This window comes from Populus euphratica, unplaced genomic scaffold, assembly GCF_000495115.2.
Source record: "Populus euphratica unplaced genomic scaffold, PopEup_1.0 scaffold53.1, whole genome shotgun sequence".
In the NCBI taxonomy this organism is placed as follows: Eukaryota; Viridiplantae; Streptophyta; class Magnoliopsida; order Malpighiales; family Salicaceae; genus Populus; species Populus euphratica.
Window position 1 is genome coordinate 109,545 of NW_011499934.1, and position 16,740 is coordinate 126,284.

Here is a 16,740-nt window from a genome sequence, read left to right on the forward strand (position 1 = left end):
AAAATAACTGAAATTTTAATCTTTTTAAAATAATTTTTTAATTTGACCCCTTAATTTATTTTCTTGCTCCGCCCTGATCAGTCGCTCACATGAAAAGGGGATTCTTGGCCCTCGAATTGGAGATGACTTGCGCTCCAGAAGCCGGACGCATAGGATCATCGACCTGTCTTCTACGCAAATTAACCATAGGCAGCCAAACCAGTGCTGAAAATTAAATTGGCTAAGGGTTATTCTATTTCATCACCCACAAGGAACCAACCTACCAAGATACAATATGAGGGGGTTTAATAGAGTCAAGAGCAAGGAAAAAATTACTTTAGGGCGAGGGAAATTCCTCAGAGCAAGCATTGTAACTGATTTAAAATGTCTATACACCAACAATCAGTACGTATACAAGATTCTATACAAGCAACCATCTGATAGTTTCCAGACAACTGAATAAAAAATTATAAGTACAACATTAAAACCTATTGTCTGTAGCATGAAACGGTCCTGTACACTTGAAGCAGTTTTGCAATTCAACGATGGTGGATTAAGCTTAGGGGCCAATGCACGTCTCTCAGCAGAGAATCCTATCATGCAGCAACGAGGATTCACATGCAGGAAGATTCTACATGAAAGGAGGGCAGGCACCAGAACTAATGCTGTAGACTTGAGTACAGCTCTCCAAGAGCAGCATATAGTGGTTCTGCAGCTTTAGGTCTGTCCACAGTTCCAAGAAGAATATCAGCAGTAGAGAGATAAGGATCACCATAGAACTTTAGATTGGTTTCCGTCCTTGTAGCTAAAATATTTCCTTCAAGTGATACTCCCACAAATGCCCCTGATACATGCCAAACAATTAGAAGGATCGATTATCCTAACTTTTCAAATCGCAGCATAGTTTTAGGAGCAAAGACCAAAATAACTAACACCATGCAGAATAGGAGAGCAACCAAATGCTAGGACATCTCCCAAAACCAATTTCAATGGTCTGGACATAGTATAAAATTTCCATAATGGAGTCACCGAAGAAGGTTTTATTTAAAACAATGGGCAGCTAAGGATAAAGCATAATTCTAGGTAGCTATACATCCAGGGGTTCGGGGCATCAGAAGTGAAATTTTCCCATTCCCCACGCGAAGATCATTGATTATATTTAGCTTCATCCTAAAAATGAATTCAGTCCCCTTGGGACTTCAACCCGAGATTTTCCCTAAAGATCACTGTCACATCCAAAACAACATTCATCAATCTGAAAAATGCAAACTGGATATTCATAGATTTATCAACATATCTAACATTCATCAGCTATGGGCAAACAGCATGTTAAAAGTTAAGATCTTCTCCTCACAAAACTACAAAAGCTAAATAATATCTCATTTCAATCCTTAGTTTTAGTGCCAGCCAAAAGGCTTCATGTCATAAGATAGAATTTAAAGATACAAGAATCTCAAGGTCAGATCACAAAAACTTATCTCAAAAATACCTTTGCTACAACTGTAAGTATAGCACATGCCAGATCCTCTATCCCCAGCATGAAGATCTGCTTCCAGCACCCTCCCAACAGGACCTGCAGCAGCACTGCAACCAGCCCCAAGAGAAAAATGCATGCGACTACAAAATGTCTTCACAGCTTTGTAATCATGGAGGACAATTATATAGTCCATAAGCTCACCCCCAATCTGGGAAACAAGGAGAGGAGTGACAAGAATAAAATTTCAGCATTGAATTAATTGATTTTATCTTAGAAAAAAATGATGCCAACTTTATCGTAGAAGAGGTAAGAGACTTTTTTTGCTTCAAACACAAGCATATCTTGGAGGTTTTTATGCTTCTGTTGCATTTTCAAAGATAAACCTAATGTGTTGAAAAGTTTACCTGAGCACCCCATCCTAAGCCAACCGAACATATTGCAGATGGGGCAGACCATGAACCATCAGATCTCCGAGCAATGACTAAACCAGTGCCAAGTTTGTAAGCAACTATTGCACCAGCTTTGGCAACTGTTAAGATTGCCAAGCCTTTGGCACCTTTCAGAATTGCTAGGGGGATGGACTTCTCAGGATTCAGCCTAGAAACCTGACCATTTCAGAAAGCATAAGCCCAACCGGTTCCTTAATGAAGAAGAATAATGAACAGCTATAATTGAATAACCAACTTTTTTGGCTAGTTGACAATATCATGATGGGATAATGTCAACGGGAAAACATAAATAATATGCTGAATCTTCCTCCACTAGTCTAGAATTGCATAATAAGACAATGTCAACAGAGAAATGTAACTCTACCGCCAAATCTAGGGTTGACATGCAATTAGTGATTAAAATGTAAGGCCTGAGACCAAGAAACAGGAAACTGAACATCTTTCAAACATAAAGAAGTACGAAAACAAGCAGAAAACGCACCTGCCAATAGCTTCTCAACGTATTGGATGCCTTGTATACCTCATGTTCCATGGAGAAACCAACTGGCAGGTTTAACCATCCTCTCGTGCATGTCCAATCCACGACATCATGTTTCGCCACTTGCATAGCATTGCTAATGGTATTAATAAGAACACCTTGCAAAGGATCAAGCCTATCATAGCAGGTATCACAAACCCTTTGTGGATTCCTCTCCCTAAACTTAACAGGTAGCAAACACCGTCCTTTAGTACATGTTCTGCAAAAAACCCCACCACAAAAACGACAATGATGCCTTCCACGAGAAATTGCTGTAAAGGGAGCAGTACACTGCATACAAACTGTAGTAGAACTATCTGGCAACCACTCAGGCGGTTCAGCTTCCAAGACATCTTTGTACACGGTGGTATAATTTGGCTCCAGAAGCGGCGGGGCACTCGGAATATAAACAGAGGAGTGCAGATACGTGTCCCCATTCTTCTCCGATTCCAGAAAGGAAACATTTGAACTGGGCATTCGACCACCACCACCACCACCATGCATTCGACCACCACCACCACCATCTTTATTCTGGCCAGTTAAAATGGCAACTATCCCACTTAATACATTTTTCAAGTTGACCTCTGGAAGCCTATTGAAATTTGCAGAAAAACGAGGATCGTCATCGTCATCAGTTGAACCATCAAGGTAATCCCGATTCGGCACGGGCCATAAGGGATCATCGGAATAGTCCTCAACATTAGGGTATGCATTCTTCCCCTTTTCTACCTTACAGAATTGAACTTTCCCTTCAAAACTCGCCATTCGCAGCAGCTAAACCACATAAAAACTGATTTCACAACCAATAAAAAATATATTAATAATAATTCGAAGGAGCTGAATCCGTTAACACGAAGAATAATTTAGTTTTACAAAAACGAACAGCATAAGATTTGATTCTAAATCATTAGGGTTTTTCGTTACCTTTATTCAATATTGGGAGAATTGGAACGACAGCGTACCTTGCAATAAGTCTGATCCAAGCTTTGAGATTTTCACCTTCTCTTTTTTCAATCGTCGACGGACAACAACCACAAGCAAAAGGAAGGAACGGAGGTAGAGATGATTGGATTAGATAGAGAAGAAGCATACGAAACTCGGTATTTATATTTATTATTACGTATATTATTTATTGTTTGGGCTTTGGGACTCATCCATGACCGTTCCCTATGGGCTGGATCTTTTCTATTTGCTGGCTTCGATCTTATTGATAAAGTTTTGAATATGAATATTTTGGATGGTAATTATTTTTAAAAATATTTTTTATTTAAAAATATATTAAAATAATTATTTTTTATTTTTTAAAAATAATTTTTAAAATTAAAATATTAAAATAATTTTAAAAAAATAAAATTAAAAATTAAAATTAAAAAAATATGTTTTTCAAAAACACTTTTAAAATATAAAAATAAATAAACTTATAATTAATAATAAATAAACTTGTAATTAATGAGTATCATAACACTAACAAATATTCTTACAAAGTTTATTTATTAGAATATCTTATTCATTGAAAGAATGGATCTCAATTGTGAATATAGTAAATCCAATACTTTATTTTTTTCTTAAAAATAATAATTTTAAATCAAAAAACTTCTAAACAAAGGCAAAAATAGATAAAGATCAATCGAATAGATTGAAGAAAAAAATGTGTGGGAATAGTCATCTTTTCTATAATATTTTAACTTCATCAGATCATATAATTATAATTTTATACGTTTAACCAATATCAAATAATAACATATATTAAATCTTAATACAAACTAAATTTATTCTTTTCAAATAATTGTATAAATAATAACAGTTTAACTTGTCAAGAACTTCTATTTTAAATAGAATTAAATTTTATGATTATTTGTATGAATTCAAACTCTAGTCGGTTACTCTGATCATAACTTCTTTTTTTCTCGTTTTAAACATGAATAATTATTATTCATATTTAATTAATATTGAATGTTTATGTTTTATGTAAACATGCACAGAAACATATAAAAGAATGCTTTCATGCTTGGAAAGTTATCAATCAAGATATATATATATATCACGCTTTCTATTCTACCCGGCTCTGATTTCATTCAACAAAAATAGAGGATAATGGATGCATAGATAGCCCACTTCAATGGATTTTGAGGGGCGGTGCAGGAGAAAAGAAAACGTTCAAATCCACTTGAATGAATTTGAAGGTTAAGAATGATGGAGATGGTCTCGAAGTCGCGTAACGTGATGCTAAAAAATTTAAGATTTATATAGTAGGTTTTAAATTTAAGTTAGGATACGTATTTTAAATTTAAGTCAAAATATATTTTTTTTTTTGTAAGAATATGAGACAATCAAAATTTTATTTATTCACTTAAACCTATAAAATATATTTTTCAATAAATAAAATTTCTTTAAATCTAAAAAAAATAATGGTGATGATTTTTGAGTTTTTGGATTGGTGTGATTTAAAAGAATCTAAAATTAAAAATTAATTTTAATTTTTTTTATATTTTAATGGTTTAGTCTCTAAACTAATCGTGTTTTGATTGTTTTCTCTCTTCTAAAAAATACATCATAACAAATTTAGTTTATTCAAAGGAAATTCTGGAGAGTTTCTTTACAATGTTCTTAAAGGAAAGGATTATCAATGTCCATTAATGGATTCTGTAATTGGTTCAAGCCCTTATTTTATAAAATTGTTTGTGTTCAGTTTTTCATTTTAAATTTTCAGTTCATGTTAAGCATTGAACAGAGAATGAAAGGATGGGTGCAAGCCTCCCTCTTGATATCATCTTCCACATTCTCACAAAACTGCCTGCGAAGTCTCCATTGCGATTCAAATGTGTAAGCAAAAGCCCGCTGATCTCCAGTTCCTGATCCACAATGAACCTCTGTCCAGCAGCAGCAGACAATCATGTTAAAAACCAGAGGCAGAGACTTATTCTCACATCTCCTTCTCTTCTCCAAGTTTACACTGCTGACCATGAAGCAAACAACGATGCCAAAGCAGCAGAGGTTGATTATCCATTGAAGAACAGGGGCTTTGACCTGGTCACTTTCATTGGATCTTGTAATGGCCTGATGTGTGTTCGTCCTGATCCAGACACCGTGTTGCTATTCAATCCTTCTATCAAAGATGTGCTCCGCTCCCTCTTGTTTGTCAACAAAATTTATGCACACAAGCTTTACCCTAGCATTATCATATTAATTGTGCATGAACTGAATAAAAAATAGACCTTTAATTAATGAATAGTTTTATATTAATTAAATTCAATAATTCAGCTTGATTGGATTAAATTATATTATATTTTACAGAGGCTAATTTTGATCAGATCTTTTTTACAGGGGGTAATTTGCGGAATTGATAAAAGTACAGGGGCAATTGTGACCTGTGAGGGTTCATCCAAATCCAAATCCAATCCAATAACCCTAAAATCGAAACCCAGCCGCCGCCTCCTGTTTCTATATTACACTGATGAAACGAAAACACAATCCAAGTTCAGGCAGTCTCTCTCTCCTGCCAATCCACGGCCGCAGCTTCCAACCACCAGGGCTTGTTGCCAATTCTATTCTACCCTATTAACCGCGTCAGTGACCATTCTACTTCAATCTCTTTTATCGGCCTCCAGTTTCTCTTTATCTTTTATTTGTTATACGAATTGCTCCATCTCCCTTTTCAGGTTCGTAATGCCACCAGTTTTCTTGTTTTCATTTTCTCGGCAACCATGGATTCATGCAATTAAGTTTTAAAAACAAAAAAAAAATATAGGTTTAATTAAAGTAAAAAATTTGTGCGATTGATTTTCACAGTCTTCACGCCATCGAGTTCGGAGGTCGCCGTATTCATTAGGACGAGATTTATTTTCTTACATTGTGCATTATTCATCTTTTTAATCCAAAAATCAACTCGGATAGTAAGATCTATGTTAGGGTCCTATCTCTATGTTAAATGTGGGGTAATAGAATTGATTGATGCATGATTCTTAAGGATGTCCATGCGACATTCTTCTTAAGGATGGGATATTTATCATGGATTTTGTCTTTAAATTTGAATGATATTTGAGTGCGTATGGTGAAGGAATGCATGCTTGTATGAATACTTTCAGGTTAACTGGAAAACCAAACCTGAGCCTACAAGTTCATTGATTGCCAGTTTTAGGTTCAGATTTGCAGAAATGCCTAACCTGATTTCCAGGTTCAGGATATTGTCGGGGTATCAAACTCTGAACACCTCTACAGGCAGCAAGTTACTATAAAACTAGTTAGTGAAGCCAATAAACCGTAATCTGATTATTAATTAGATTGTGAATTTTGGATTGAGTGTAGATCCGATAAAAAAAAAAAAAAAAGGATGCCAGATGATGTTCGGGAAAATTGCGCAAGGGCTATGAGTTCCCCACTTCCACGTTGGGACATTGATATAAACCAAAATCATATCTCCCTTCCTGATGGCAAAAATCTGATCTAATATTTAGTTTAGTATCTTGTCTGTGTCTTCCAAAGACTCCTTTTTAATTTACGTGAAAGCTTAGTGTTTTTTTTTTTCGGAGGATAGTGGAGGTCTTAGGTGATGGCCATGGTCGCAGCTGCTAAAATGATGATTGGGATATTGTGCAAGGGCTTTGAGTTCCATTTTAATGGAATTGATGAAATAATTCATATTATACCCTCTGATTACCAGCAGCCAGCAGTTTGATGGGTCTTTACAGTGTATCCAATTACCTATACTAACTTGGCTCTTGTGCCACTTCTTTGATCTATAATCCTATACATGCTCTTATTAATTCCTGGAATTTGCGTCTTAGGATTGAAGATGACCCATTTGCCAGATTAACATTCTTATAACTATAAGAAACTAAAACAATTAACTCGTGGAGTGAAAAACTTAGGTCTTATTGTTCAACTATCTATTTAGATTTGTTAAAAGAAAGAGTTTTTCTTTGGTTATCTTCCTCAGAAACAAGAGTTTATGCTCGATGCCCATCTAATGAATGCATCTTTGTGAAGATTGTGGCGCTGCTTGTGTCAATTTCCGCCTGCTGGACTGGGCTCTTGCAAACCAGCTTATTTTGGATTGGGCATATTGGGAAGATTATTCTTTTGCTTTCAATTTAATAAACCTCAATTCTTTTTTCATGTTTTTTTTATTGGGTTCATTTATTTTGTATTTGATAATAGTAGAAATGCAAAATGAAATAAATATTAAAAAGATGAAAATATAATATAAGAGAACAATTCATCGTGGGTTCATGTTTTGTTTTGTTTGGATTGGTTTTATACAAGCTTTTGTGATGTTGAGTTGATGTATAATTTATTTCAGCTTAGGGATTTAATTTTAAACTCAAATAAATAAATATATTTTTTAAAAAAATATATTTATCTTCTTAATTTTTAGTTGTTTTATTTTATTGAAAGCATGTATAAAAATTTTAGTTTGCAATAATGTATTTTATGGCATTAACAATGCCATTCTATTTTATTTTTTTGCGCTGAAAAAAAAAAAATCCATTCCACAGCATGGCGCCGAATCAAACTACCATCCATCAATATGTTAAGGTCGAAGCTTTCTGGCTCATCTCTCCTCTAAAAACAACAAGATCTCCACTCTGCATGCTGTCGCCGAAGTCAATCTCATCTCTCCATTAAAACTCGATGCGAACATCCCTGTGCATATCGTTCTCGAAATCAATCTTGGGTATTCCCATTAGATAATTATTAGACTAACAAGTTACAATAAGGGTCAATTTATCTAGCTCATTTCTCTAATTTCTGAAGGGGGGTGTAAAAAAAAGAGAGCAAGCCTCAAATTATTATTATTATTATTACTATAAATTACTAAAATTACAATAACAATTATTATTATTATTATTATTATTATTACAAATTAAAATTACAATAACAATTAAAAAAAAAAAAAACTAAGTGTGGCTATCACTGTAGCAGTAAAGATAAATCACTAAATTATAATTGAGGTTTTGGGAATAGACAAATATTCAGTTTTTTTTTTTTCTTGATAGATTAGGGTCTGAACCCCCCGGGTCATTTGAATTTTTATATTGCTTCATATTAAGTTTTTATTTTAGATTGGATTTGAAGGTTTGTTTTAATTTGCTAAATATAAGTATCTTATGATGTTTAGAAAATTTGTTGACACTCATTGATGATCAATTTTGTAAAATAATTAAGTTTAATCTATTTAAGAGAATTAAGGGTTGGCGACAAAATTTAAGACCAAAACAAATGTTTAGCCTTATTCTCTACAAGTCAGAGGCTAAATTGAACGGGCAGACTGAAACTTGTTAGCGCGCGTAACACAGGTGCTAGCATGTGAGGTAGGTTGCTTCACTCTAGTGGTAGGTGCAGTGGCTACTGATCTCCAAATATTGTTTTTCTTGGTGATTTTGAAATTATTTATGTGAAGTCTTTATTTTTTTAAGCTTGCTTCTTGAGGAGCGATGGTGTCGTACTAGTCAATCATTTTTATTTTTTTTTATTCTCTCATCCATCCTTAGTTCTCTCCTTACTTTGTTAAAAGTATTAGAGTGGGATGCCAGATGCCACTTGTATATTATGTAAAATGTAGTTTTTGTTTTTTTAAATTTTTTTTCCATTTATATTTCATCATTGAGTTAGTTCGGGATCAGGTTTTATATTTTTTTTTCTTTTTATAAGATAATTCTAATCTTATGGCTTGAGTTGCAGGTTTAAAAGATTGACTTGAGTTTACTTGGGTCATTATTTTAGAATCTTTTTAAAAATTTATTTTTTAGATTTTTATCTTCTCTACTGATCTCCAAATATTGTTTTTCTTGATGATTTTGAAATCATTTCTGTGAAGTCTTTATTTTTTTTAGGCTTGCTTGTTGAGGAGCGATGGTGTCATACTAGTCAATTATTTTTTTTTTTATTATTCTCTCATCCATCCTTAGTTTTCTCTCCTTACTTTGTTAAAAGTATTAGAGTGGGATGCCAGATGCCACTTGTATATTATGTAAAATGTAGTTTTTGTTTTTTTAAATTTTTTTTCCATTTATATTTCATCATTGAGTTAGTTCGGGATCAGGTTTTATATTTTTTTTATTTTCTTTCTATAAGATAATTCTAATTTTATGACTTGAGTTGCAGGTCTAAAAGATTGACTTTTACTTGAGCCATTATTTTAGAATCTTTTTTAAAATTTATTTTTTAGATTTTTATCTTCTTAACTTATAGCTGGTTGAGAATTGAATTTCATAATTTTTTAAAATAAATTTCTATGAATTTATCCTGAGCTTATGACTTAGGATATGGGTTTGACAAATTTTATCAAGTTAACTTGAGTTTTTTTTTTAATTGATTTTTTGTTATATTTTGTCTGTCAATACGTAGTTGATTGAGAAGTAAATTTTATAATTTATTATAATTCACTATCTATGAAATTATCACAGTTTAATGACCTGGATCATAAGTTTTATAGGTTAATTAGAGTTAGCCTGTGTTGAACTAATATGTCGTCATCTTTATATTCTTTTAAAAAAATGTTAAATGTATCATCATATCAATATTTATAAAATATATCGATTAATATGCATCATATTTTTTTGCTAGAAAACATGTTTGAGACGCCTTAATATTTTGTTTACATTTTAAAAAAAAAATTGATCCTAGCCACAATGTAGTGTAAGTTAAGGATCTAGTTAACAGACTAAAAAATGAGCACAAAGACATTGCTCACTCAAACAATGCTTTGTTTTTTTTTTAGATTTTTTAATTTTATCATTTGATATTTAGTTTACTTGGGATTGAGTTTTATAATTTATTTTATTTTTTTAATGGATTTATCTCTGTCTTATAACTCGAGTCACAAGTTTGGTGGGTTAATCCATGATAACTGAGTTTTTTTGTCATTTTTTATTGATTTTTTTTGTTTCATCATTTAACTTGTTGAATGAGATTTGAACATCATAATTTATTTTGATTTTTTTTTATGTGATTATCTCAGTCTTATAACTTGAGTTATGGTTGTGACGGGTTCACTTGTGTTATTTTTTGTTTTATTTTTTTAAAAAAAATTATCCTTTAATAATGAGTTGATTGATGATTGAACTTTATAATATATTTCAATTTGTTTTCTATAAGATTATATTAGTCTCATGATCCAAGTTGGTGGTGTGGCAAGTTAACCTATGTTAATTTAAGTTATTTTCTTTTTGTTTCTTTTTGTAATTGAATTTTTTTAATTTTATCTTTTAATATTGGATTGATTGATAATTGAATTTCATATTTGAGGTCGTCATTATCTCATGACCTGAGTGATTAATTTAATAGGTTAATTTCAGTTGACTAAAGTTAATCTAATATATTGTTATCTTAATATTTTTTTTAAAAACATTATCTTGAATATTTTTTTAGTTAAATATATTTTTATAAATTATCTGAATTACTTTTAGATAAGTGAAATTAAACGATTTTTCTATTAAAAAAAAATGTTAACAACACTTAGATTTTTTTATATTAAAAAAAATTCTGGCCATATTATAATACATATCATTCTAGTGTACTCTAAAAAGCTAGGGTTCTTACCTAAACTTCAATCCAGGGAATTGTTTAGGGATAAAACTTAGAATACCAGTATAGTATAGGGATTTTTTTTAGATTTATCATGAAAAAAGACATAGATAACATTCAATAGAGAGACAGGAAATAGGTGGCATGAACATCAAAACTAGACTAATTTGTGTTTGGTTTGGAGACAAAATATAATAAGATATTATAAATGACTTCTTTAATTGTACATTGTATATATTTGGACTATATTTTGAAAACGTGTTTTTTTTTTATTTCACCAACTTTTGATAAAATTTAATTATTATTCAAAGAAAAAACTATAATTTAAAAATTAAAATGGAGCATCTACTCTATTAAAATACTTTATAATAAATATTTTAAAAAGTTTTTAACTCTATTTTTTTTCATTATAAAATGTTTAAACACTCTCCTAGACCTTCTAAGAGTAACTATAACCTCACAAACTCGAACCTTGATGATAAAAAATGTTCAAGAGGATGACAAATTATTTTCCCAGACAAATGATATTTCGTTTGTTTTATTTAAAAGAAAAAAACTTAAGAGAATGATGAGTATTTTCTATTTTTATTGTTAATAAATAAATAATTATGCATGGATGTGATTTCCTTTCAGTGAGCAGGCTTAACCTTTATTTTTTTTTAATTTTTTTGAATTTAATTTTTAAATAATATCTCCTCTCTAATTTTTTTTAAATAATTAATTGAACTATTTTTAAATAGTAATTAATATTTTAAATGGTTTCTATAATTTTATAATATCTTAAATTTGAGATAAATTAGTTGTATTTGCATGATGCATTTATAATAACAAAAATCTTATTTACTAGGAAGCTATAATAAACCTCCATTAAAAAAAATATACAGAATAAAAAGGATAAATAAGATAAAATATTTTCATGTGCATCTATCTCTTATTTTTTACTAGAAATATCTCATGCTTTAATCTTTAATTAACATTCCCAACTATTTTTGCGATTGATCAGTTAGTATAATTTTTAATTTATTGTATTGAATACATATATTATTATTTTTATTTTCCAATTAATAAATCTTATAATACCAAAAAACACATCCATATATCTTCTTATTTTCTAGCTTTTTTTTCTACATCAGAAACTTAAAAATCCTACTCGTAATATAGTATGGGTAAGTTGGGTGGCGGAGATTTTTAGAGATTATTTGGTATTAATAGTATTTTTTTTCTCAACCACATAGAAAAGGCAATTTGATTAACTAAATAGCTTTTATTTTTTTCATTGGACTCCACACATAATTGCATTTCAAACCCTAATTTTATAAAAGCTAAAATATCACACTTTTTATTCATGGATACATTTTTTTCATTTATTTGCTTGGAAAAATAAATCTTATAAAATTTTTAATTAAAAATATTTTTTTTTCAATTTATTTTTTTTAAAAAAGAACTAGAATTATTTTTTAAAACCTTTTTTAAAAGCCATCACAAAAACTACTATAATGGGAAAGTTATGTAATTTGACTAGCCTTCAACCTAATTAATAAAAGACGAAGCCCGGCCCAACAACCCGAACATGGCATTGGAAACAAAACCCTCCCTTCCAAGTTCCCATCAGGCACCTAGACAATAAAACACGCAGAACGCCACCATAGAGCAGAGAAGCTCCAAAAGGGAAACTAGCACAGGCTGAAAATCTTAAGAGAGCCAAGGAAAGATGATTATCCCAGTTCGTTGTTTTACTTGCGGCAAGGTACTTACTTTATTAATTATCTTCTTTAATCACGGGGTGCTTTCAATTTCATTCAATTTTTCAGCTTATTCCTCGCCTGTCATGATTTTATATCCGGAGAAGAAAATAATAATTTGTTTTCTTATTGTTTAGCGGTTATGTTTAGATATTGCATTTAATTTCTTATGATTATTTTTTGTTTGCGTTTTAGGTGATTGGAAATAAATGGGACACGTATCTTGATCTTCTTCAAGCCGATTACACTGAAGGGTAATCATGCTATGTATTTATTTATTTCTTAGATTGAACAAAAATAAAATGCAAGAACCCATGTTGTAATCTCGTATGACCCCTAGTTTTTTTATCCACATGGTCACATAGTGTACTCACTCCATTAGAAGGTAATATATATACATTCTTGCTGGAAAATAGGTTGCGAGCTTGACTTTCCAGGAGCTGCCCCCCTCGCAATTATTCATGTTGAGTCTTCTTAAATACTTGCATGTGGCAGCATGCCTCCTGAAGGCAATATGCGAAATTCAGAATGGATGTAAAAAGTTTGTTATTCTAACATTATCAAGATGCTGTTAGTGTGGTTGTGATTTATGAGCTATGTTAGTATTTCATTGTGTAAGGTACAAAGCAGCTATCAAAATGTTGTTAGAATTGCTTCTAACTGATAGTTAACAGTCCTAATAGTCATAATATGGGATGCAAATAGTTAATTGGAACTCATAGAGAACATGTTGAATTCCAAACGTATCTTGGTTCTTCATGCAGAGATGCTCTTGATGCTTTGGGGTTGGTTCGTTATTGTTGTAGAAGAATGCTTATGACTCATGTTGACCTCATTGAGAAGCTTCTGAACTACAATAGTAAGTCTTTCTCTTCTATGTCCCCTTTCCTCTCATAAGTGTGTTGCCATCACACTCATGGATGAAACTGTATTTTTTTGTTTGTGATGGTAGGGTTTATTTTAATCATTTTGCACTCTCTCCTTGGAATAGGGCATGCTAGTTTAGTGAATTTTATTCTGTGAAAATTAACTAAAGTTCCACCCCTAATGGGTCTGGGTCATAATTCAATGTTTTTATGAGTATGTCTAGCTGAATGTGGGGCTGTTAATCCTGCTAAATGAGACAAATGGGTTCACGTTTATATTTTAATGTTGACATCAAGAAAACGAGATGGTGCTTTTTTTTATCCACAAATTGAATTTTTGAGCTGATATAACGTACCAACTCTATTTGCCTCTGAATTTTTTGGTTCATTCTTCTTATCACTGACAAATTATGCCCGACAGCTCTGGAGAAAAGTGAGGGCAGTTGAGAAGCTCATTGCATCATGGTTGGCATGAAGCTGGTCATGGAAATTGATGATTAATTGTTGGATGTGTGGTGAATATGGTGAAAGTAGACACGGGACAAAGCTCAAATACTGTATAAACTTTTAACCACTCTTGCCTTGCACACTTCGTTCTGGAACCTAGTCACTGTTTTAAGACCAAGGTTTTGGGAAGCTTATCAATCATTTTAAATGCCTGTTGTGCGATGCTGTTGGCAATATTCTTTCAAATGTGATGCTTTATACGATGATCAATATAGTCTGGTTGCAACCTAGTGGCTGGGTACTAATAGAAGTGATGAATAGCTTTTCATGAGTATATATAATTGGACAGTATGATTTATAGGCTAGATGTTTTGAACGATGCACTTGCTACTTTGGGTTATGATTTCTGCGGGTACAAAAAATAAAATAAAGTAAATAAGAAAGAGAGTCGATGCTATTAATATAGACAATCTAAATTTGTTTGTATTTTGTTGAATTTCTTCTTTAAACATGCCAAAGCGGTCTGTAGCCCACATCTTTATCATTCCAGGAGGAATGGAAGACGCTTTATTATTGTTCTTAACTTTGAACGACAGAAGGAAGGGAGTCATCTTCAACGATTGTCGGTGCCTTTATGGTTCGAATCCATGTGACATGTTTAAGATGACAGGTAAAGAAACTTATCAAATCCCATTACAAATTAAATCCCTCTTTTAATGATACACATATGAACCTTGAGTTAATCATTGTTTTCTAACTAGTTATGTATCTTCTAGTTATATGCGTTTATAAACTTTGTTGGCTGATCCCTCTTTTCTTTGGTGATCTTGACTTCTGGTTGCTCAACTCTTCTAGTTAATTAATGACTCTTTCAATTCAACCGATTCTTCTTGTTATAATCGGTTTTAGTTTTTTTCTGTGGTTTTGTGATGAACAATCATTCTTATGTATATTTTATTTTAGGCATTAATAATAATCTAGAATTATATATTCTTTTTTTATTGCAAAAGTCACATGAAGCCTGTTCCAAAGTTTACATGGAATCTCTTCCAACGTTTTGATTCATACAATGATCCACCTGTTCAATCGTACTTCAATAAAGGTGAAAAGACGAGAAAAAGAAAAAAGAAAAACTATGTATCAATTATTTTCTATTAATAACAGCCAACCAAATTGAATTATAATTAGTGTTATCTTAGTGTATTAGTTGCTATGTATTTACATTATTTTCATAAATCATTTAATCTTATTTATCTTTTATTCAATCCCAAATCAAGATCTTTTCAAATCTAAAAAACAACTTTGTTTTCATCCTTTCATTACAAAATCCTAAAAAAAAAAATAACCAAAAGATTAGAAAGAGAATTAAAACAAAGAAAATAAAAGAAGAAGAGTGATGATGGTGATGGTAATTTCCAACAAATAATTTTGACATGTAAAGAAAGAGCTAGACAGACACGTTGGCAATACTGTGATAATTAACTCTATAGGTACTCTGTTGAGTGATCAAAGACCAATCTGCTGAACTTTCTGGGTTTGATGCCTCCAAGTACTTGATTTCCTTATCTGCGTGTCAAATCCGTATTGGAGTAAGTTTGAGCCGAGAAGACCTTGTACAAAATAAGAAATTGGGATCCCAATGCCAATGACCCGTTCAATCATGAGGAGCAGCCCGGCATGGCAGGCATTATTTTTGCACGTAGTCTTTTTTTTTGGATTTACGTGGGGTATCCGTACCAGCTTGCGCGTACCACGATTAATCCCCACGGTACATTGAATACCCTGTAAATCCAGTAGGTATGTAAAGCACCGCAAAGTGACAAATATGCATGTTAGGGTTCAAACCCATATACAATGAAAGAAGACAATTCCTTTTCACCGCTACACCAAATCCTGACTGCAGCAGGGCATTATTTTTGCACGTAGCCGTGGGTGCACCCGCGTAAACAAACCATCTTGGCCGGCGGCTTTCAAAATTCATTTACTGCACGTCACCTTCTCTTGATTTGATTGCATTTATATTCTAGCTGACACATCCTAAAACATACCTATAAGACCCGGCCAGGCTAGCTCGATAACTCGAGGTCTCGATCAGGTTTCAGGTAGTCAAAATCTTTTATATATATATATTTTAAAAAATATAAAATTATTTTGTGAATATATTTTCTAGTATATTTTTTTTTCTAGTTTATTTTATATATTCTCAAAAGATATTTTTTAACATTTTTATGTATGATAGATATATTTATAGTCTCATTTATATAAAAAATTTCTTGATATTTTCATATATATATATATATATATATTCAAATACACAGATAGTGTTTTTAACATTTTCATACATGAAATAATAGTATAAAACTTCCACTCCTACGGGACTCCTTTCCCCACACGAAATTAAAGTCAAAACTACTGTATCCTTTCCAGTTCGATAAGTCACCCTCTGTAACCACAATCTTCTGGTAGCTCCCACGAGCGGACACGGCATTCTCAGATCCTCCTTGGTCTCATTAATGATACCAGATTGTTACACCAAATTTAATTGTAATATTTATGCACTAAAATGTTTTATTTTTATTTTTATATAGGATTAAAATAAGTACACATCTACTTCATATTCACACAGTAATTGAAGAATTTTACTGTGTTTGTGATGGTGCCCCCTATTAAGAACACAATTACGAACGGAAAACTAATCAGAAACTTCAAGAAACCATTGTTCAAATTCAAGATCTCG

At 31.9% G+C, this 16,740-nt stretch overlaps 2 protein-coding genes and 1 long non-coding RNA gene across 6 annotated transcripts; 2 read left to right on the forward strand and 1 right to left on the reverse strand.

The window, feature by feature from the left end:
• Positions 1-301: 301 nt before the first annotated feature.
• LOC105136315 (uncharacterized) lies at positions 302-3,523 on the reverse strand. Of its 3 annotated transcripts, XM_011041608.1 has the most exons (6): positions 3,347-3,523; positions 2,948-3,212; positions 2,387-2,917; positions 1,861-2,061; positions 1,469-1,664; positions 302-823 (listed from the first exon to the last, which is right to left on the reverse strand). In XM_011041608.1, exons 2-6 carry the CDS (start codon positions 3,185-3,187, stop codon positions 639-641), a joined length of 1,353 nt encoding a protein of 450 aa, XP_011039910.1. In that variant the 5' UTR covers positions 3,188-3,212; positions 3,347-3,523; the 3' UTR covers positions 302-638. The 3 variants fall into 3 exon arrangements, with proteins under 3 accessions (XP_011039910.1, XP_011039909.1, XP_011039908.1); XM_011041607.1 differs by having other exon boundaries at positions 2,387-3,212; positions 3,385-3,523; XM_011041606.1 differs by having other exon boundaries at positions 2,387-3,212.
• Positions 3,524-5,811: 2,288 nt separating this feature from the next.
• Positions 5,812-7,708, forward strand: LOC105136316 (uncharacterized). Of its 2 annotated transcripts, none has more exons than XR_844321.1 (2): positions 5,812-6,081; positions 6,957-7,651. It is a non-coding gene; the product is annotated as an uncharacterized LOC105136316 (long non-coding RNA). The 2 variants fall into 2 exon arrangements; XR_844322.1 differs by having other exon boundaries at positions 5,813-6,081; positions 7,359-7,708.
• A 4,768-nt stretch (positions 7,709-12,476) lies between these two features.
• Positions 12,477-14,293, forward strand: LOC105136317 (DNA-directed RNA polymerases I, II, and III subunit RPABC5). The gene is made up of 4 exons (XM_011041610.1): positions 12,477-12,695; positions 12,886-12,944; positions 13,455-13,549; positions 13,978-14,293. The coding sequence occupies exons 1-4, from the start codon at positions 12,660-12,662 to the stop codon at positions 14,001-14,003; spliced, it is 216 nt and encodes a 71-aa protein (XP_011039912.1). The 5' UTR covers positions 12,477-12,659; the 3' UTR covers positions 14,004-14,293.
• The last annotated feature ends 2,447 nt before the right edge of the window (positions 14,294-16,740 follow it).